This window comes from Bubalus bubalis, chromosome 3 (genome assembly GCF_019923935.1).
Source record: "Bubalus bubalis isolate 160015118507 breed Murrah chromosome 3, NDDB_SH_1, whole genome shotgun sequence".
NCBI classification, from domain to species: domain Eukaryota; kingdom Metazoa; phylum Chordata; class Mammalia; order Artiodactyla; family Bovidae; genus Bubalus; species Bubalus bubalis.
The window spans coordinates 107,979,803-108,002,322 of record NC_059159.1 but is presented as its reverse complement, the minus strand read 5'-3'; the positions used below and the strand labels follow the sequence as shown (position 1 = coordinate 108,002,322).

Here is a 22,520-nt window from a genome sequence, read left to right as displayed (position 1 = left end):
CTTTCTTGTTGCAGAGAAGTGTTTCTATAATGCATGTTTATTTTTAACTCAAAAATCTTAAATGTTGGAGGGAATTTATGAGGCACTGTGAAACGGGGGATCTGTGGTAGAATCTGAAAGCTGTTCTGGAAACCATAAGATCCCACCAAAGCCCCCACGTACAGTCTCTTTTGCCCTTCGCTGGGGACTACAGGAAAAACAAAACAAAATATGACACCCCTCGTGGTTGTAATACCAAGGCAGGTACAAGTGCTGAGTCTGACTTGTACAAGTCCGACTCTTTGCGACCCTGTGGACTGTATCCTGCCAGGAGCCTTTGTCCATAGGATTTTCCAGGCAAGAATACTGGAGTGGGTAGCCACTCCTACTCCAGGGGATCTTCCTCACTCAGGGATTGAACCTGCATCTCTTCCATCTCCTGCATTGGCAAGTGGATTCTTTACCACTGAGCCACTGGGAAGCCCCAAGGCAGGATGGCTTTTATGGAGTAAGAATTACAAAAAAGGGGTATGTGCCTGCATGGCATCATTTCTTACCAACCCCAGATGCCATGGAATACAGAGAGGACAGGATTCGTCTGGGTTGGAGTCATCAGGGAAGTGTCTGTCATGTTTCATCAGGACAGGAACAGGGGAAATGCCTTGACTTCTCTCTCTACCCTGGATGGTTGCTGATTCAGAATTTCTAAGTGTTGTGTTTCTCCTTTCAGGTCTTCATAGAGAAGCAGAAAGGGGAAATCCTAGGTGTGGTGATTGTGGAGTCTGGCTGGGGATCCATCTTGCCAACTGTGATCATAGCCAACATGATGCATGGAGGCCCGGCAGAGAAGTCAGGGAAGCTGAATATTGGGGACCAGATCATGTCCATCAATGGCACCAGCCTGGTGGGCCTGCCTCTGTCGACCTGCCAGAGCATCATTAAGGTAACCAGAGATGGGAAAAGTCCAATGCCATTGTAGACCCAAGATGACATGAAGTCATTGAACGTATTCTGAGTACCAGACACTAAGAAGGACACAAATACAAAAGGCATGGACTTGCACTTGGGCTGTTTTTGCTCGGTACAGAATCCTCCCTGAAACTGTTTTTTCAGTGATAATATATTTAGCTCACGTAACACCACTGACTAACACCACGCCCATTGCAGACATCACTAATCAGTCACAGCACTATCTCCCACTAAGACTCAGCCTCAACAGAATTTTCCTCAGCTCAGTAATCAAGACACTCACATAGAGTCAGCTAGGTGTGCCTGAGGTGACTTGCCATCCCTATCACAAGTCAAGGAAATGCTTCAGATGCCAGAGCACTGTCCTCCACTGTGACCCAGGTGAGTGTGTGCTCCCCAGAGCCTGCATAACATGATTCTCACATGCCAAATGGAAGGAAGGAAACTGGTACCATCTGTGTACACCTTCTACAACCTGAACATAATTATTTCTTGTTCAACCTGAATTGATGCTGTTTCATAAGACTGAGAAGAGCTACTTAAAGGAAAATTGAATATGAGTATTTAAGGGGAAGAAATTAGATTTTCTTAGAAACAAATCATGCATGCAAGTGTAGTCTCTCGAGCACATTGAAATTGTCTGATTGCATGGCCAATAGGAGCAAGAATATTGTCCCTCCGCTGCAGTATCTGGAGACCCTACTGGCTCTGTAGCGAGCACTGTGGTACAGGCACACTGGGACCCCATGACTTTCTTTGGTTCCTTGGGGTTTCCTGAAAGACTGTAAACTAGAACATAGCTCTGTGTGTGAGTATGAGAGAGAATAAATATGAATTCATGTAATAGTTATTCTAAGCAGGAGAAAACCACAAGAGACGATATCCTTGGCCAAGGGGCCTCGGGTGGAGGAAAGGTCAAGGTAAGTGTATAGGACAGCTTGTTTTTTCCTTTTTTTATGTTATACAGGAATTTGTCTCTTTTTGCCTGCTTTTTAATCAATATTTTTATTGATGTATAGTTGATTTACAATGTGTTAATCTCTGCTGTAAAGTGATTCAGTTATACATATATATACATTCTTTATTGTATATTCTTTTCCATTATGGTTTATCACAGGGTACTGAATTATAGTTCTCTGTGCTAGACAGTAGGACCTGCTGTTTCTCCATTCTATGTCTAAAAGCTTAGATCTACTAACCCCAGCCTCCCACTTCATCCCTCCCCCCACTCCCTCCACCTTGGCAACCACCAGTCTAGTCTCTGTTTTCGTGTTTCTATTTCATAGATAGGTTTATTTCTGTCATATTTTAGAGGTACATATAAGTGATGCCATATGGTATTTGTTTCTCCCTTTGACTGACTTCACTTAGTATGATAATCTCTAGTTGCCTCCATGTTGCTGCAGATGGCATTATTGTGTTCTCTTTTATGGCTGAGTGCTATGCTATTGTATATGTGAAGCACATCTCCTTCATCCATTCATCTGTGCACAGACATTTAGGATGCTTCCATGCCTTGTCTGCTGTGAGTAGTGCTGCTGTGAACACAGGGCATGTATCTTTTTGAATTATAGTTTTGTCTGGATATGTGCCCAGGAATAGGATTGCTGGATCATATGGTAATTTTATTTTTAGTGTTCTGAGGAACCTCCATACTGTTTTCCATGGTGGCTGCACCAACTTATATTTTCACCAGCAGTGTAGAAGGGTTCCATTTTCTCTAAACCTTCTCAGCATTTGTTTTTTATAGACTTCTTAATGAGGGTCATCCTGACTGGAGTGAGGTGGTACCTCATTGTAGCTTTGATTTGCATTTCTCTAATAATTAGCGATGTTGAGCATCTTTTCATGTGCCTATTGACCATCTGTATTGCTTTGGAGAAATGTCTATTTAGGTTTTCTGCCCATTTTTCAGTTGGGGTTTTTTGTTGTTGTTGAGTTGTATGAGCTGTTTGTATAGTTTGGATTTTAAGCTCTTCTTGGTTGCCTTGTCTGCAAATATCTTCTCCCAGTCTGATGGTTGTCTTTTCATTTTGTTTTGCCTGTTTGTTTTTAGTGAAACAAACTCATAATCACCCCCAGAAAGAGCCATCTTTGGCCTCATTTCTTTTTGTTATATCTTACACTTAAATTTTACCTTTTGCTTGACATATATTAAAGATAAGATTAAAGAACCTACTTTAAAACATGCATATTCATTCAAACATGTTTTACTGGGCTTCTGTTAGGCTGAGCTGAACTGTGGAGGAGCCAGAATGACAGTATGCATCTGGGGGATAATTATCATTGAAAGGGTTTAGTGAACCCTCATGGCAACATAGAGCTGAGATGCTAAGAGCGTTTAGAGTAGATTGGTGGTGGTGGGATCTTGGTGGATATTGAAGGAGGGGTAAGACCCAGGTGGATACCAGAAGGAAACTGGCCTTTGGGAGTTTCTCCTGGAATTGACGGACAGTGGACTAGGATTGTGGTGGGGAGAGAGAGGTTTGAGCCAGCCTGGGAAGGCTGACCTCATGGTGTGATCATGTGGAAAGCCAGGGAGGGCCAGGAATAGAAAGAGAGGACCCACCTCTGGCTTCTCACTCACACGTGCCAAGGTTCACACATGCACTTTCACACCAGAAGCAAGTTAACACCTGTGCGTGTGTGTGAACCCCTGAGGGGCCCCGAGAATCAGAGATGTATTAGACACCGTCTGCATCCCAAGGAGCTTGGCCTCGTTGGGGAGGAGTGAATGAAAGGACTAATACTAGCAGTGACTGAGTGCTGTGCACCAAGACCATTCTAGAATGTGTATGTTCACTTGAAAAACCCTACAGCGGCCTCCTGGAGGGTAGGTATCATTGTGCAAGCTAGGAAACAGGCATAGAAGATGATATAATCATTCAAGGTCGTACAGCGTGTCAGTAGTGAAGCCAGGTTACTCGGCCACCCTGATATCATTCCAGCAGCATCTATGGTCAGACCCTAGGGAAGTTGTTCTCAGCTTGGGGGATCTTGACCTCTGTGGGGGACGTTGGGCAGTGTCTGAAGACAGTTTGGGTCATCACCACTAGGGAGGAGGAGATGCTGGCATCCAGTGGGAAGAGGTCAGTTGTTGTTCAGTCGCTCAGTCGTGTCTGACTCTTTGCAACCCCATGGACTGCAGCACACCAGGCCTCCCTGTCCATCACCAACTCCCGGAGCTTGCTCAAACTCATGTCCATCGAGTCGGTGATGCCATCCAACCATCTCATCCTCTGTCATCCCCTTCTCCTCCTGCCCTCAGTCTTTCCCAGCATCAGGGTCTTTTCCGATGAGTCAGCTCTTTGCATCAGGTGGCCAAAGTATTGGAGCTTCAGCATCAGTCCTTGCAATGAATATTCAGGGTTGACTTCCTTTAGGATGGACTGGTTTGATCTCCTTGCTGTCCAAGGGACTCTCCTAAGGTCAGGGATGCTACAAATGTCCTGCAATACACAGGATGAGCCGCCCAACTAAGGAACACCCACACAGCCCAGTGTCTGTAGGTTGAGAAAGCCTGCCTTGGGAGATAGTTCAGTGTGGGAGAGAAAGAGAGGTTGGTGAGGGAAGGTGGGGGTTGATCTGTACCTGGTTTGGGGAAAGGTTTGGGGAGGAGGAGCCAGAAGAGGGGATAACTTGAGGTGGGGCCGGGGCCTAGGTGGCTTCCTAAGGACTGTGGGGCTATATACCTGAGCCTATTACACACCAGCCGGGCAGCGCCCAGCCCTTGGCACTGGCCACCTTCCTTCCTCTTCATAAAAAGTAGCCCACGAGGGAGGGCAGTGGCAAACATCCAGTTCACAGATAAGTCATCAGCTACTCAGAAGGTGCAGACATGTCCCACCCCCTCCACCCCTCGCTGCCTCTGCACGAAGGAGGCAGACAGGGTGAGGCTCTGAGACCCATGATGCCTGCGCTGCCTTCCTGTGGCACCACCCGGGGACTGTCCTGCCATCCCGTGCATCACACAGCGAGGTGGAGACAGACTAGCACAGGATTCATTGTCTGAGCAGTTTCCTAAGGGGAAAAGGTTTGTTTGCACACGTAGCTGACCTTTGATGTCTATAAATGGAGTCTCTCTGGAATTGGAAAATTAAAAGGCCATGTGGTGATGAAAAGAGATGTAGCTGATGAAGATGGAAAGGAGGAAAGACAGCACCTTTGTGGCCACCCTTGGCAGAGAAGTACTTAGCAGGCAGGCCCCAGCTAGGATGGCGCTGCAGGATGCACGACCTTGTCAAGTGGAAAAATGTGATTGGCCCAACCACATCCCCCTCTCCCCACTCCCACCCTGAGAATTTTCCCACTGATTTCAGCTAGAATTACCAGCATGGGATGAAGCTCTTTAATGGCTTATATTCTTGTTTTTATCTAAAAACGTCTGTCTCTTGCCTGCACCTGAGCAGATGCTCACATTGCCCCACCCCACCCTCTAGGCCACTGCAGGGGGCCATTCTGGGCTTCTCCAAGGCTTCACGTTAGTATTACTTGTTTCAGTGCTGTGTCTGTGTTGCGATGAATTTAATGAGCAGCTCTCATCCTGGTAAATCAGTGCTTTGCAAACTCTGATTTGAATCACTCAGGGATCTTGTTAAACTATAGGTTCTGAAACAGTGGGTCTGGGATAGGATTCTGCATTTTCAGTAAACTCCTGGGTGATGACTTGGCCAGCCTTGGACTTTGAGAAACAAGAGTCTAAAGCTGAGTGTTCTGCATCTTGTCACTGTAATGCGTGTTGGCCTTCTCTCTCCCTGGTTACAGCGAACAGAGTACATTTCTAGAATAGATTACAGGTATTGAATTGTTTTACTTTCTTCCCTAGCTCTTATTTTTCCTGTCATAATTCCTAAAGCATAATTAGTGGTAGGCAAGTGTGTTAGCACGCCACCTGTTCACACCCTCACCTCCACGGTCCTGCCCTTCAGATTTGTTTTCTTTTTGAAAGTAGAGCACCGCTTTCTTACCTTCAACAGGATCATCACAGGTCTGCTTTCCTGTTGCTATGGAGACCATTCTGACTTCACTTTTCCCGTCCCCTCTTCCCTACTCTTACCCCCCCCCCATATTCCTTAATTTGCTGCACCATTCCGCTGTTGTCATGGGGATGAAATGACCATTTATTTAAATTGGCATCTCCAATAAAAGGGCAGCTGAGAAATCCACGTTAGTGAAACCCAACTTGGAGCATAGATGAGGAACAGCAGAGCACGTGCATGTGTAGTCTGCCTGTTTCAATTGCTGTCTCTCTGAGCTTCATCTTGCAGCAAGTATCCCAAGTCTAGATCAAGGGACACATCAGCATCTTAAAATCAGTTCACAGAAAAGGAAAGAGCCTATTGGACCTACGTGAACTTTTTAGGTAATATGGAGAACCCAGAGTCCTTCTCTTGCTTTTCAGGAGCTCTCCAAGGTTTTCCTGTACCGTGCAGGCACACCTGAGCCACCCCAGTGATTGGCAGGGTTAAACACTTAAAGCAGGCAGCTTGGTCTGGAGGGCTGTTTCTGACAGTGTGCTCCTTGTCTTCAGCATTCTTTGCTCTGGTCTCTGGGAGATGTGAAGAGGAGACAGAGGGAGGGGACTCTGGCTGCCCTGTTTTCAGCATTCTTTGCTCTTGTTTTCCACACCCTCCTGGTCTCAGGGTGGGGGTTGGGGAGTTGTGACGAGGAGACAGAGGGAAGGGACTCTGGCTGCCCTGCCTATGCCCACAGCCCTCCCCTGAGCTCACCACGGCCCAGCTCCATGAACTCCCAGCACCTTGTGTCTTGGCACATTGCAGGTGATCTCTAAATATTGACTGATTGGGTGAGAAAGAAGAAGCACTCAAGGGGGAGAGAATACATGTACAAATGGTATCTGAGCAACACCCCCAGAAGAGAAGCTGATTTGTAATGTTAGAAATAGCTGTTTCTAAGCACGATGGTTGAGATGTGGTGTTGTCAGCAGATGCATTTAGGAAAGAATAATAATGCATGACAAGAGCCGAAATTGTCACAACTAGAGATGGAAGAGCCCTTAGAGGGTGTCAGCCTTTGTTTTGAAGACATGGAGGCTGAGATAGGAGGAGGTAGAACAGAGGGCCTAAGACCCCCGGGCTGTGGTGGTGGAAACACAGGTCTGCTGCCACAGCAGAGGCCTCTTCATCAGGTCCCTCTGGTCACACTGTCAGGCAGAATTCCAGCACATGTCCCCCTGGGCACAGGTGACGGGACCGGCTGTTGTGCGGGAGGGAGGCCTGGATCTGCACAGATTGCCCCTGTTCCAGCAGAATCACCTCAGCTCATTCTGTTGCTCCTGACTGAAAACCTTTCTGGAAGCAGAGAAGCCTCCTAGAGCTGCTCTAGAAACCACAGAGAGATGCTGGTAACAGCTCCTGCGATGCACACGCACCACCGCAAGCCAAGCCCCAGCCCAGGGAGCTCCAGTCCCACAGAAAACAGCAACTCAGGGCCCTGAGGATGCAGCTGGGGGTGGGGAGTTAAGCCGAGCCCCTCACAATGCACATGTGAGAGGACGACCTGGAACCCCCAAAGGGAGCAGGATCCCTGAGGAACTCTCACCCCAGGTAGGAAAGTAAAATCATGGCCCCATGCAAGGCTGGGGGCACAAGGTCATTCTTCAGTCACTCTCCCTGGCTTCTCTGTTGAGCAGGCCTTATTCATGAATAGCACTCATCATCCAGTTGTCTAAGTGGCGGATCATTGAGTAGAATATGTTCTGAGTTTAAATACAAACACACATGGGATGTTGTCTTGCTATGGGTGAACTTGGGTGAGTTGTGGAGCCTCAGTTTCCTCTTCTGATTATGGGCATAATCAGAGCTGCTGGTTTGTCAAGGAGATTAAAGGAGACAGCTCCTGTGACTCTCCAGGTCGGTGCCTGGCAGGAGTCAGTGTGCAGTGACAGGTGGTTCGGCTGCTTTCGTCATCAGGGTGGGCTTTGCTGGTCAGTGACCTTGGGGTGCTCATACATGGGGGTGGCTGCTGACTGGGCACCAGGCCAACCGGTTGTCACCCTCCCCGTGGTGTGGCTAGTCCATGCTCTCGCAGAGCACACTGGCCGCTGGTCTTGAGTAGAAAACTGACGGCTGAGATCATCCCTGAGCGCAGGTGAGTTTGTTGTTCTGCAGTGGCGATTTATAGCCGTTGTTCTCAAAATTGAGTGGATCCCCCAGGAAATGTGTGTCCCATCACTGGGAAGACTTGTTAACACATAGGTTGTTGGGTCCCACCCCTGGAGTTTCTGATTCTGTAGTTCTGGCTGGAGGCCAGACTCGGCAGGGTTTTTTATTGAGGTAGGACTGGTTTGTAATACTGTGTTAGTTTTAGATGTACAGCACAGTGATGCATTTTATTTATATACATATATATTCCTTTTTGTATTCTTTTCTCTTGTAGCCCGTTAAAAAATACTGGGTTTGGTTTCCTGTGCTATACAGGAAGCCCTTGTTGATTATCTGTTTTCTCTATAGTAGTGTGTACATGTTGGAGAAGGCAGTGGCACCCCACTCCAGTACTCCCGCCTGGAAAATCCCATGGATGGAGGAGCCTGGTAGGCTGCAGTCCATGGGGTCGCTAAGAGTCGGACACGACTGAGTGACTTCACTTTGGCTTTCCACTTTCATGCATTGCAGAAGGAAATGGCAACCCACTCCAGTGTTCTTGCCTAGAGAATCCCAGGGATGGGGGAGCCTAGTGGGCTGCCGTCTATGGGGTTGCACAGGGTCGGACACAACTGAAACGACTTAGCAGTGTGTACATGTTAATCCCAGCATCCTTATTTATCCCTCCCCAACCCTGCATTTCTAACAATAGTAGCTGATGATGCTGGGGCTGCTGTGTGGGGACCCCATTTTGAGAACCTGTTGGCCAAGCACAAGAAAGCCAGATAACTAGAGGCCTAAAAAACCCCTATCCATCCCTTAGTCTAAAGCGTATCTTCATTACTTAGAAGCAAAAGGAGTGTGGGTCACTCCTGCCACTCAGAGGGGCAGGTCACACTCTTGCCACAAATTCTGTTGGCACTGAAATCATCTAACACCAGTTTCACCTCTCAGCTTGGCAGGATGCTTGTGAGGAAGGCAGAGACCTGAGCAGAGGCTCCGTCACCCTAATGCTGACCCCACTGAGCTTCGGACAAGGCAGGTGTAATGTCCATGTTTGTGTCCTCATCTATAAAAACCTGAAGTAGGAGTCCTGACCTCCTGCAGAGAGAGTGTCTGCAGACTGCTTGGAGAGTGACAGCGGGCAACAGCGAGTGTGCAATTTACAGAGTTCTATTTATAGGTCACCCTTCAGGCTGAAATGGATTTGTCATTGTCCTCCAGGCCCTCTCTTTCTACTTGGCCTGTAAGGGGCACACACTGGACCCATCTGTGAAATGATTGGGGTGGTGGTGGGATGCGGGGAGGGGCGTCTCCAGGGGATGCTCCAGACTGGGCGGCACAGAGCCCACCTTGCCCTGTCCTTTCTCTGTTGGCTGCTCCCTCCTGGAGGACGGGATGTCCACTCCCCCTGATCTCGGGTGCCCTCGGCCTGCAGCGCCCTGAGGCAGGGTTTCGGTTCCCAGCCCGATATCGAGGGCAGGCACTAGACCCCCCGGGACCAGTGGCAAGATCCTAACCTATCAGCTGTGCAGAAACAAATTTCCACATACAGTTAGAAAGTAGTGAAACAAGTGTTGACTAGGAGGAAAAAGAATACAGTGTGTGTGGATAGACTGACAGGCAGGCTCAGAGTTGTGCCTTTCTGGTGGTTTGAAATCACCTTTCTGGGGCATTTCTTCTGAGTTTGCTTTGGTCAGTCATCCTGCTTTGCCTGGTCCTGTATCTCAGGGTCCTCCCATGTGTGCATGTGTGTCTCTTAGCCAAGATGGATTCTAGCGAAGAGGCCTGTGGGTAGGTTGCCATCACTTACTATGGGGTGACACCCTCTCTTTTGACCTCCAAGGAGACTTTCTGCACAGGTGTCGCCGGGGAGGTCTTCCTAACTTCAGGAATGAGGAGTATGTGGTCTTTTGTCTTTTATCTGGACAGGGCCCAGCCTCCTACATCATCCTGCTTTTATGGAGTTTCTGTCCACAGGGAAGAAACTGTTCAACCTGGGGTCCATCCATCTCCTGCCTCAACGCTGCAGTACCATCTTTTAGGAAGAGCTTCTCCCCTTTGGAGGAGAGGAGCTGTGGCAGGCCTGAAACCTTTCCTGAACAGCTGGCCTCACTTGCTGGGAGTCCAGTGAGGCAGGCGTCTGACAGTAGTACCGACTTCTCCCCGTCTCGCCTCTCAGAACAGGGCCTCTGAACACAAGCTGAGCGGTCTGTGTACCCAGCCTTTCTTCCTGCATGCCGCGATTGAAGCGGGCTGGAAAGCACCTGCTGTAGCCATTCGTTCTGGACCAGAGGGCAGGTAGGAGGTCCCTGAGGCAGAGCACACAGCCTTGCAGACATGGGAAAGGGAAGCTCATTTCAGGACTGAATGACGTTTGGCCCCTTCCTCTCGGGTGAAACTCACAAGCTGGTGGTGGGACCAGCAGGGGCAGAATCTTCCCATTGCCTGAGTGAGGGAAAGAGGGGCTTTGTGGTGATTTTCTAGGGGTGCTCCTGCATAGACTCAGGCCCTGGTCCCTGCGGAGCAAATGTTCAGGGGGCAGGAAAACAGGCCTGAGCTCAGCAGAAGTCAGAACCAGGTGCAGGAGGTCCAGGCTCAGAAACCAGCTGAAGTCCCTCTTTATCTTTAAAAGACCAACATGCTTCTATACTCCATTCCAATTTAGAAGGAGGGCTAAGTTACCAGGGAGCATGAAACCAGGAGATGATTTCCAAGACCCTTTTCCGTCTACTTCCTGCTCTACCAGCTCTGGTCCTAACGCCCTCTTCAGTCTCCCAAGGAGGTCTTCCTGGGCTGCTGTCCTGCCCCTGTGCCCTGCTTCTCCCCACGTGCACCTGGACGCTGACTGTAAGATCCCTAACAGGCAGAGAGAATGAGGAAGTAGGACCCTCAGGGGTGAGAGAGAGCAAACCCAATGAATTGGGCCATTGCTGTGAGTTAGATGTCCTTTGTTAGAAAGGGGGAAATTGCTATGACTGTGACTTTCAGAGTAAAGTTCCTTTCGAAAGCCTGTCTCTCACCTGTCCAGAAGAGAGATTGTACATCCTTCAAGCCAGAAACCACACTTGGCAGTTTTTCTCTTAACTGTACAGATAGACGACTGCTTTTTTCAGATGCCTTACAGGCAGCCCATTCCCTGCTCACAGAAACTAGTCTCTTTGCAGGCTGAGCAGGACAGAAGGGCTCCATGTAAGCCCAGCAGTTTTTTCCCCTAGGTTAACAGAGTTTCGCCTGGATTGTCCAGCTCGGGCACCGTCCGGCTGGACGAGGGGCACTGCGAGAGCTGACCAGGTACCGAGGCTCCATGCAGCATCTTCTGCCCTCGGTGCTGTCTGATCTTACCTTGTGTCAGCCTCGATGGTCATCAGTTTCCCTTTTATTCACACTGCAGGGCTTGAAGAATCAGGCCCGGGTGAAGCTGAATATCGTGAGGTGTCCCCCGGTGACCACCGTGCTGATCAGGAGACCAGACCTTCGCTACCAGCTGGGGTTCAGCGTCCAGAATGGAATTGTAAGTTCAGCCCCATACCTCTTCCAGAAGTCTGACCCACGAAACCAAGGCCCAGGGTTTGGGTCTTTGGGGGTATTTTTAAAGCAGGTCTGTTCCCAGAAAGAATCTGGTAAGAGAGGGGCGTATGGGTGAAGGCAGACCCCCTTCCTCCATGGCCAGAGAATTCATTGCCTCCCCTGGGAGGAGAATGGCCCTCCCAGCTGCCGACTTTAGATAGTTTGGGAGGTACCCACCTTCCCCACAGCCTTGGCTGAGAACCTGGCCCTGTGGGGGTTATGTGTGAATGACTTCCTCTGTGCCTTCTTGACCTGAATTTGGCAGTTTGGGGATAAAGTGTATTTTCATCACTTGGATGTCTGCTTTCAAATACTGGGTTAGCCAGAAAGTTCATTTGAGTTTTCCTACAAGATGTTATGGGATGAACCCAAACAAATTTTTGGTCAACTCAGTACTTCCCTTTTTTCCCCTTTATTGTGATAAAACATACACAGTAGTAAGTTTGCCATTTAAACCATTTTTAAACATACAGTTCAGTGCCTTTGTAGGACATTCATGAAGTGGTTGTGACCATGCTTCCAAAACATCTTTATCTCAAACAGAATCCCCATATTCAGTACTACTCCCCTTTCATCCTGGTTTGCCTTGTTCTAGACTCATAGTAATTCTGGGCTTTGGTGACAAATCTGTAACCTTCTAGATACTATAGATTTTGGATGTGCCCTCCCTCTCTTTGCATTCATCTTTTAAGATAGAAAAACCTATACTTTTTCCTCTCTTAAATTTTAATTGACTTGTAGGTAATTAAAATTTTATTCCAAGTGTGTCTTAAGAAATACCTTTGAAGTTCCCAGTTGGAGTTGAAATACCTAACCCACTTTAACTATTTTTTGTACCCATGTAGCCTCATTTCCTTAAGAGAAGAGCCAAGGTTACTCCTTATAGTTTTGGTCTGACTACCTGTTTTTATCAGTTTAAACTTCCTTGTGTGTGTTTTTCCAAAGTTGAATAATATTGGAAGTTGTTCAGTTGTTAACAGAGGATTGTCCTATAAGAGATGCAGAGCCCTCAGTTTTATCTCAAGTGTGGGAAGCACCCGAGGGCCTGACTCCCAGAGTACCTGACAGGCTGAAGGGTCCACACGCTCACAGGTACAGAAAGCGTCTTGTCCTGAGATGTTGCAGTGTCGTCTTCATAGGCTTTTAGAGAAAGGTGCACAGTCAGGAGTGAAAAGCCAGCTCTGTTAACTCAAACCATGTTCCTCTGGGACAATTCCAACTGCTTTGTGGGTGAGGTGGGGGTGCCTGCAGCTGCAGGCTCAGGCCAGAGCCCTCCACCAGCCTCCAGCCTCTGCCCACCACCGTGCCTGGCTGCACTGAGACAGAAAACCGCCACGTTAGCATTTCTGCCAGGGGCCAGTGGAACAAGGACCACTGCGCTGGGAAGGCCGATGAGCTGCCCTCCAGCTGGCCAAAATGTGGCACACACAGCGGGGTTCTAGCAGGTTCTAGCCCCAGTGTAAGTCATGTAACTGACCCTAAGAAGCCAGCTGCTAGCATCACACAGTTCAGTGTTTGAGTCCTAGATAATACTAACCTGCGTTACGTAGACTGACAGTTTGAAAACACTGGCAGCTCTGTGACAGGCCCAGACAGCTCTTTTTACCAAAGCTGAGCTGGGATGAAAAGTAGTCTGAATTCACAGTGCCGTGAAATCCAGTGATGTGCTGTGTTCCCTGTGCAGAGTGCGTGAACACGAGGGGGCCGCCTGGGGGTCCAGAGTCCTCTTGTTTGTAGAAACAAAGATGTCAACGTCCAAAGCCTGACCCTGGCAGTTTCTCAGAGATGAGAGCACTGGGGGGTGGAAAATTCCAGAAAAGACAGTCTCCTGCCCCGATGGGTTTCCTAGCAGGCGGTGCCCCCCCGGGATGGGTCACTTGGCCTCTGACTAAATTTGGCCTTCGACTCTGACAGATCTGCAGCCTCATGCGAGGGGGAATAGCAGAGAGAGGAGGCGTCCGTGTGGGACACCGCATCATTGAAATCAACGGGCAGAGCGTGGTGGCCACCCCACACGAGAAGATCGTCCACATCCTCTCCAATGCCGTGGGGGAGGTAGGGGAGGAGCCCGGGGTGGGAGTCCCCTGGCACCCCTCGTCCCAGCCAGGAAGCCCTCCTGAGTGTTCTTCCAGATCCTGAACACATCCCTATAACCAAACTGTCTTGGACCAGAATTGAAACCCAATAACAAGTGGTTGTCTGAGAGCTGCTCCTCAAAAACATCATCACATCACCTAAGCCTTCTCCTCTGGCAGCATCTACCCACCTCCTCTTCTAGTTCTCTAATCTGGGCATAGTCTCTCCGTGGCTACCCAAGTTTTCTCCATTTTTCCCAGCTAATCCCACCAAATGTGCCTGCAAGATTTAAGTCTCAGATTCAAGTCTAATCTGCAGCTTCCTGGTACGGCCAGGCTGAACGGAGGGTCTGAACAGCTGTTCTGGGGGAGGGAGGGAGGCAGGAGCAGCCAAAACCCCACAGTTGTCCTGCTCCTGTTTTAAGGGGTTTTCTCCTTTAAAAAAAAAAAAAAAAAGGCCAAAGCCTGGTGAGAGCCAGAGCTTTGGGGAAAGTAGAGCATTCTGGTTTTCGTTCTTCACTCTCTATCACCCCTAATGTTTTAGAAAGCCCATGGATTCTGCTCTTCCTGGAGGCTGCCTGGGTCAGATCCATGTTAGAAAGGGGGTGAGGGGGGAAGAGGGCTGTACCCTGAAAGGTGCCCCAGCCATGCGGCAGCGCCCACACAGCCCCGGAGCCCCGGCCCGCTGCTGACATGTGTTTCTGCCTGCAGATCCACATGAAGACGATGCCGGCTGCCATGTACAGACTGCTGACAGCCCAGGAGCAGCCCGTCTACATCTGAGGCCGCGCCCCGCGGTGGCATGCATGGAGGCCTCTCCTCACTTGTGGTTGTGTTTCTCGTGCTGCATCTGTGTGCCCATTGAGACCTTCCCCTCTCACGCCCAGCACTCGGTTTGACACGGAGGAAGAGAATCCGCAGCGACCTCCCTCTCTCTCTCTCTCTGGTTTGCTTTGTTTGTTTTAAATGCCAGGGAAGTTTTGTATACACTCTTGTGAGGCTGGAGAGCAGGTCAAAGCCACCCAGAGTCTGCCGAGGACCTTCCTGAAGGGCCCTTGCGGGAGGGGGGCCTGAGGAGGGTTGTCACCACCCCGCACCCTCCCTTTTCAAGAGGTGCAGACCTCTTCGGAGGAGCCCCTAGGGACAGTGAAGAAGCCGATTCCGCAGTGCCTACGATCCAATGGCTGATCTCTGCTCTCTTCCAGTCAGTTCATGCGAATATGGTAGTAATGGGGGGGCCGGCCCACCATGTACTTGGGGCATCATACGCCATTTCCTCCCAGAATTTCTGAGCCAACCTTATGCCTCTTCTTTAGCCAGTTTTAGTTTCAACATAATTGTATTTTCTAATGTGAACCTTTTCACCCCGGGATAGAAAGGGAACTACTGGGACGCGGATACCCATGCAGAGAACTGGGCGATTCCCAAGGTTACCAACTGTTAGATAAACACAGGCAGGTACTTCTGCCTTCTTCTACACCACACATACGTACACACGTCTCACTTGCATATATTCCACCCTGCCCTCCTGCCCGCCACCAGTGAGGCACCCAGAGCCCCTGGAAAACCCACATGTTCTCTCTGTGAGGCCCCTTCCCCCACAGGTGAGGGCCGCGGGGGCCGGTGAGCCCTGTCCAGAGAGAGACAGCCCTCTGAGGCTGAGGTCCAGCCCTGCCGGCAGCTCCTTGGCTCAGGGGGTTCTGGTGGACTCCCATGCACCTCCCCCCACCCAACACACACACCTCCCACACACACTGGGAGTCTGGACAGGATGGACTGCTCCCCTTGAAGATGAGGAACCTGATGTGATCGTGTTACGCTTCCTGGTCCAAGGTGAGACCGGCCTTCTTCTATTCTCAGGGCCACGAGGCAGGATGTGACATTTGAGAGGCCAGCGCGGTACACAGACCACCAGACTAAGGGGACAGTCGGGACCTCATGCGATGCCTAAGAATCCCCAGATGAATTCCAAAAACATCTTGCTGCCTCGGGGGCCTGAAAAAGCTTTTACTTGGTGTGGAATGTTACGTGTTCTCATCAGGTGCCTCACGTCCGTGGGTTTCGTTCGTCTCAGTTCGGTGCAGATGTTTTTGTAATACCATGATTCTGAGCCAGTTTTCACTTACTCTTGGTCCAAAGAGCACTTTTGTTTTCATGTGGGTGGGGTGTGGCTTCGTTTGGTTTTCGTTTTGTTCCGTTTGTGACCTCAACAGAGACAGGGTAAGAGAAACTATTTTGTGATACTATTATAGTCCCTGTTCTCAACATCTGGGCTATTTATGTTGTGTCTGTGGAAATAGCAACCTGGTGAGCACATGTTGGGTGGTATGGATTTATACCTCGAACAGAGGGATTTCAGGGAGGGAGAAAGTGAATGAGAAAAGACTGGGAACAAGAGACTTCTGCCAGAGAGGTGGTGCAGTCTGGGATCTCTGTGCTGAGTTTTCTGCTTAGGTAGGAAAGCCAGGTGCTTCAGTGGCGTTAGTGGCTGGACTCCCAGTGTGACCGTGGGTCAGACCCTGCCAACGAGGGGCTATGCTACCCACACATCCCCCCTGGGATGGGGCTGCCCCTTCTCCAAGGGTTCAGGGTGGGCAGTATGGGACCCCTGGACAACTTTTGAGGACAATTAGCTGAATGTTGCTAAGTTGCTGCTAAGTAGGAGACCAGCCCCAAGGCTAACCCCCTGCGAACATGAGGAGCCACGAACCTCAGTACCCTTTACCAAACTGTAGTGTCTGATGACATACAATTAAATACTAAAGAGTCCTGAGTTCACCTTTGCCAGAGAGAATGGATAAAACAGGAATGCAGCATTCTGGGTGGTATTTGGATATAACCGGAGAGAGGCTCGTGCCGTCTGCCCCCACGCCCATTCAGAGGCATCGGTGATCGGCCACTGGCCAGGAATCCCGCCAGCACATCCCTGTGCAGCCCCCCACGTCATTACAATGCAGCGTCTTCACCCAAAGCAGAGGAGGAGGCAGGCTACACTTTCTATTGCTACTGTACAAAAATCTAGAAAGTCTGATGGGTGTTTTTGCCAGTTTGGTAAACTGTCCTAGGAGACTAATGTTTTAGTATAAGATTATTCCACCACATACCTTTGTATCAATAAGAGTGGCTCCTCACTCCCGGATAGCCAGATCTCTAGCTTGGTGGAGGTTCAGTCAGCTGTAGTGTATTCTTACCGGCCTGGCTGCCTGAGGGGAGTCAGCCCATCTTCAGAAGTTAACCAGGAGGCAGGATCTTAACAGTAACTCTTAACAGTAACTCCGTTTGCGAAGTCTCACGGGAAGTAATGGCCTGTTTCCCTCTGACATCCCAGTATATATAGTTACATATGTAAATATCTAAAAACCCCATGCAATGGTGAAGACTGTGTACAGAGCAGCCTTCCCAAACGTGGCCCTAGGCAAAAAGCCACTCTTGCCACTTGGCTTGGATGTGCTGGTGACTCAGCTTTGGGAATAGATTCCCAGATCCATCTACTCTTCCTGGTCCAGCCAGGATGCGCCAGAACCTGCCCTGCCTCTGCCTTCTCAAATGTGACCATTTCAGGGAGCCACCCTCAGCCTTGGGTTCACGAGAGGATGAAGCCCCCAGAGACCAGTAGCTGGAGCCTGCTCCCCTAGGCCTGGAGCCCATCACGGGGCGCTGGACTCTGAGTCCCTGCATCCGGGTCTGCTTTCCCAACATTGCCCATCAGCCCCGGCCTCAGAGAGTCCCAGAGTAACCTACTACCTCCCCATCGCTCCCGCTATCCCGGTCACACCCACCACCCCGTCTGCACGCAGATGAGACCCGCCCCCCAGCCCAGCAGTGAGGCTGTTACCAATGTTTACAATTAGGGGCACCTCCTCTGAGGCGTGTTTACTCCCCCACTCCCAGGGCCACTTGCTGGTCTGAGTTTCATGTCCGTCTGCCCCTTCCCTGGTTGAGGCCGACTTGAACACACAACCCTGATCTTACGTCCCGACCCTCCATCCGTCAAGGCCATGGTGAGGACTGTGTGGGAAGGATATTCCTTGTACATACTCAGCACAGCCCCTAGAGTTTGGACTTGTACTATTGTTCTGTAAAGAGGGTGAAATAGAGCTTATTGTAAAGCGTTGGGAGAAGTATAGTATTGTATTTGTAACAATATGGTTCTTTGTATACACAAAACTCAATCTCTATATATAATTATAAATATATATAAATAAGATATATATACACGTGAGCCTGGAATGTTGATGCCGCACACCCACTGAATGTATTTCCCCTGACAGTCTGGTCACTGGACTGGCCCACCCTCCCCTCCTCCGTACTGTTTTGGGGGTTGTGATGTATTTAATGTGTTCTCTTCCTTTATTTAACTGAACGCTAATGTCTGTAAGAGCTGCCACAACAATAAACAAGAACGTCACCTCTTGGCCCTGGCTGAGCGTCTTCATGTTTCAGGGGAGGGACAAGACTGAAAGTGGGGGAAAGATGTCATCAGCCCAAAGGCCACCTCCTCCCCACCCCGTGGGGCCTGCTCAGTGCTCAGAGCCCATTGCCTAAACAGGCAGGTTCTGTGAAGCTAGGAAACACAAGCAGTCGTGTCAGCTGTTAGAAAGTCCACTGTCTCGTCGGCCTCCTGGGAGCACACTGAATGAGACATAGGAACCCTCTGGGCTTCTCAGTGAGGGAAGGGAAGTAGAAGCGAATTACCTTCCCCAAGAAATCTCCAGGGAGGGGAGGTAGCCCTGCTTAAGTGGAGTGCAGAAGGAAAAGTTCCCTGTCCCATCCCCCACCCCATCACAGAGGACAGAGGAGCCTGGCAGGCTGCAGTCCATGGAGTGGCAAGAGTCAGACACGACTTAGTAACGGAACAATAACTGAATCATTGCTGCACAGCAAAAATTAACATTGTAAATAAACTATAACAACAAAAATCTGACTCATACAAATATAGAATGAACATGTTATCAAATATAGAATGAACATGTATCAAATATTTATTAACTCACTAATTGGTAACATCCGCTGGATCATCCAAAAAGCAAGAGAGTTCCAGAAAAACATCTATTTCTGCTTTATTGACTATGCCGAAGACTTTGACTGTGTGGATCACAATAAACTGTGGAAAATTCTGAAAGGGATGGGAATAACAGACCACCTGACCTGCCTCTTGAGAAACCTATATGCAGGACAGGAAGCAACAGTTAGAACTGGACATGGAACAACAGACTGGTTCCAAATAGGAAAAGGAGTACGTCAAGGCTGTATATTGTCACCCTACTTATTTAACTTACATGCAGAGTACATCATGAGAAACACTGGGCTGGAAGAAGCACAGGCTGGAATCAAGATTGCCGGGAGAAATATCAATAACATCAGATATGCAGATGACACCTCTGTTATGGCAGAAATTGAAGAGGAACTAAAAAGCCTCTTGATGAAGGTGAAAGAGGAGAGTGAAAAAGTTGGCTTAAAGGTCAACATTCAGAAAACGAAGATCATGGCATCTGGTCCCATCACTTCATGGGAAATAGATAGGGAAACAGTGGAAACCATGTCAGACTTTATTTTTTTGGGCTCCAAAATCACTGCAGATGGTCATCGCAGCCATGAAATTAAAAGACGCTTGCTCCTTGGAAGGAAAGTTATGACCAACCTAGATAGCATATTCAAAAGCAGAGACATTACTTTGCCAACAAAGGTCCATCTAGTCAAGGCTATGGTTTTTCCAGTGGTCATGTATGGATGTGAGAGTTGGACTGTGAGGAAAGCTGAGTGCTGAAGAATTGATGCTTTTGAACCGTGGTGTTGGAGAAGACTCTTTAGAGTCCCTTGGACTGCAAGGAGATCCAACCAGTCCATCCTAAAGGAGATCAGTCCTGGGTGTTCATTGGAAGGACTGATGCTAAAGCTGAAACTCCAATACTTTGGCCACCTCATGCGAAGAGTTGACTCATTGGAAAAGACTCTGATGCTGGGAGGGATTGGGGGCAGGAGGAGAAGGGATGACAGAGGATGAGATGGCTGGATGGCATCACCGACTCGATGGATGTGAGTTTGAGTGAACTCCAGGAGTTGGTGATGGACAGGGAGGCCTGGTGTGCTGCGATTCATGGGGTCGCAAAGAGTCAGACACGACTGAGCAACTGAATTGATGAAACAGGTAAGATGGGAAGAGTATTTTGAAGAACGAAGTATTAAGTTTTTTAAAAGGACTTAGAATGAAACCTCTAGGTTAGATATAATTGGTTAATGTCCTTTAAGGCCCTATACCTATCACCTTTGGAATCCTCTTTTCTAAGCAGAAATCATTTGCATCTCTAGTTGGGGGTACAGGGAAGACTGTTAGATGATAATAAAAGCCATGCAGATGAATAAAGCACGAAAAAAGAATCAAAAGCAGGGGCTCCAACAGATATTTGTGCACCCATGTTCATAGCAACTTAATACACAGAAGTCATACTGGAAGCAACCTAAGTATCTATCAAGGGATGAATGAATACCCAAGATGTATGCATATAAAATGGACTATTATACAGCCTTAATAAGCAAATTCTGACACATGTTGATGTTTGAAGACAAACATGCTAAGTAAAATAAGCTAGTCAAAAAGGGACAAATATTGTATGACTCAACTTACATGATCTATCTAGAGTAGACACATTCATAGACACAGGAAGAATGGTGGTTGCTAAGACTGAGGGAGGGCAGAAGGGGGAGCTATTGTTTAATGGATATAGTTTCCATTTAGGAAGATGGAGAATGTTCTGGACATCGGTGGTGGTTATAGTTGCACAACAATGAGAACGTACTTAGTGCCTCAGAATTTTAACCTTAAAAATGCTTTAAAAGGTAAATTACGTATTATGTGTATTTTACCAAATTTTTCTAAAGTGCACAAACATGGAATGAGTTTAAAGGTGCTGTTTTACACGGGATAGTTAGAGAAGGCCTCACTGAGAGGAAGAGGGCCCCTGTGGATGTCTAGGGATGCGGGTTCCGAGCTGCAGGGACAGCACACACAGGCCTGAGGGAGAGCCGGAGGCCAGTGGTGCTGGAGCAGAGAGGGAGGCAGCGAGTGGTTGGAGATGAAGGCGGTGGGGTGGAGTGTGATAGTGGTAAATGTAGGTGGTGGAAGAACTCTGGTGATGCACACATGCACACACACACACACACCTTGAGTGATTTTGCTTCCACTCAAACCCACACACTCAGCTCACACGCCTCATCAGCTCCTCTGAGTGCTCATCACTAGCAAGAGCTGGGATTTGGCGCCCTCTGGTGACACAACTTTGGAAATACCAAATCCAGACAAGCTAGAATCTCAGACAGTGATTGAGGGAATGGGGAATCTTGGCCACCCATTACAGGCCCCTTGTTTTCCAAATAAGGAAACAAATGCCCTAAACAAGAATAGGACTCACAGAAAGCCATACAGTGAGTAGTCCGCTAGAACCGCACTCCCTGGCTCCCAGGCTCCCGCTCCTTGGTCTACTCCCAGCTGCTGACCCATGGGGTGAGGGGAGTATCCTCTCCCTACTGGCTAGGCTCGGGGCAGCCTGGAGACAGGCTCAGCACTTTGGTGACCTCAGCCTTGGGCCACCTCCAGAGCCTTTGTGAGAGCTAGACAGAAAAGCACAGCAAACTGCTGGTTCGCCAACCCTCCTGCTAGGCTGGGAGAAGCCACGCCTGGAGGGCTGAGGATGCCGTCGTAAGAAAGAGAGAAGGGAGAAGGCGAGAAGCACAGCCTCATCACTACTCTGCACCCCTTTCCCAGAGCCCAGTCCACACTCTGCTCCTATTGGCCATCTCATCAGCTGTCCGACCACACGACAGCTCTCCTCCCCTCCACTACATAGTTGCTTATGGGTAGGGACCTACTTTTTCTCAACTTTCTAGTCAGGACAGGTTATAATTAGAAGAGTCACAGACAAGGATGTAAATTACAGCTCAGCTGTTATATTACTTATATTCTCCCTGTGTGACCCTGGGCAAGTTAATTAACTACTCTGAGCCACTATGTATCATCTATAAAACAGGCACAGCTTGGCTCAATTCTTAAGATTAGAGATGCTGTCCATGAGGCTCAGGAAGTGCAGTACAGACAGTCATTTACAAAGTATAGAACTGGTCCTGGAGAGAAACTGTCAGGGAGCTCTTCTTGGAGGAGATATATTTCTGCAGGGTTTTTAAGGCACAATAGGAGTTTGCCAGACACCATGGTTGGTGAGAACGTTCTGTGCAGAGGCATGGAGTGCTGGTGGCCTGGAAGAATGTGGTCAGAGGATCCCAAAGCACTTGAGGGACCTCCCTGGTGATTCAATGGCTAAAACTCCACATTCCCAATGCAAGCTGCCCAGACCCAGATTCAAACCTGGGCCCCCTGCACTGGGAGTGTAGAAGGAAATGTTTCCCGTAGCATCTCCCCCACATCATCTGGCTGAGTGTTCTTCAGATCTCTTTGTAATTCTGCTTTCTGAAGCTCACTGTAACCCTTCTGCTGCCAGTGGTGGGTTGGGGGCACCCAGTTCCCCAGTACAGAGTATCTAGTCCTGTTTCTAAAGCAAAATGCCCTTCAGGCTTTTTCTCTGTGGACACACTGCCCAGTCTTCCTGCAAAGCCCAGTCCAGTCCTTGAGGGTCTGCGAGTCAGGGCTGCTGCAAGCCTTGCGGGATGGAACTGTGTCTTGTACCAGGGGTCCTGTGGTAGCCTCCTGCAGCCTGGCCCCAGGGACCCCCTCCCCACCATTGTCCCCTCTCACCAAAGGCAGATCTCATCACACAGAGACATCCGCTTCAAGGAAAGTGGAGAGAAAACACATCTCACTGATGTGTGTGGA

General features: G+C 49.1%; 1 protein-coding gene and 1 long non-coding RNA gene across 8 annotated transcripts in view; both read left to right on the top strand.

The window, feature by feature from the left end:
* APBA1 (amyloid beta precursor protein binding family A member 1) overlaps positions 1–18,111 on the top strand; it is a 237,989-nt gene extending 219,878 nt beyond the window's left edge. For 4 of the 7 annotated variants that reach the window (XM_025281595.3, XM_025281594.3, XM_044939947.2 and 1 more), the window contains 6 exons: positions 710–922; positions 10,234–10,352; positions 11,270–11,345; positions 11,446–11,565; positions 13,536–13,676; positions 14,408–18,111. In XM_025281595.3, coding sequence (XP_025137380.1) covers positions 710–922; positions 10,234–10,352; positions 11,270–11,345; positions 11,446–11,565; positions 13,536–13,676; positions 14,408–14,479 — 741 coding nt within the window. In that variant the 3' untranslated portion in view covers positions 14,480–18,111. Of the gene's footprint in view, positions 1–709; positions 923–10,233; positions 10,353–11,269; positions 11,346–11,445; positions 11,566–13,535; positions 13,677–14,407 lie in introns of those variants that run through there. The other 3 variants (XM_006050144.4, XM_006050145.4, XR_006549929.2) reach the window with 2 other exon arrangements.
* Positions 4,250–9,372, top strand: LOC123332837. Its single transcript, XR_006549930.2, has 2 exons — positions 4,250–6,310; positions 9,006–9,372. It is a non-coding gene; the product is annotated as an uncharacterized LOC123332837 (long non-coding RNA).
* Positions 18,112–22,520: the final 4,409 nt, after the last annotated feature.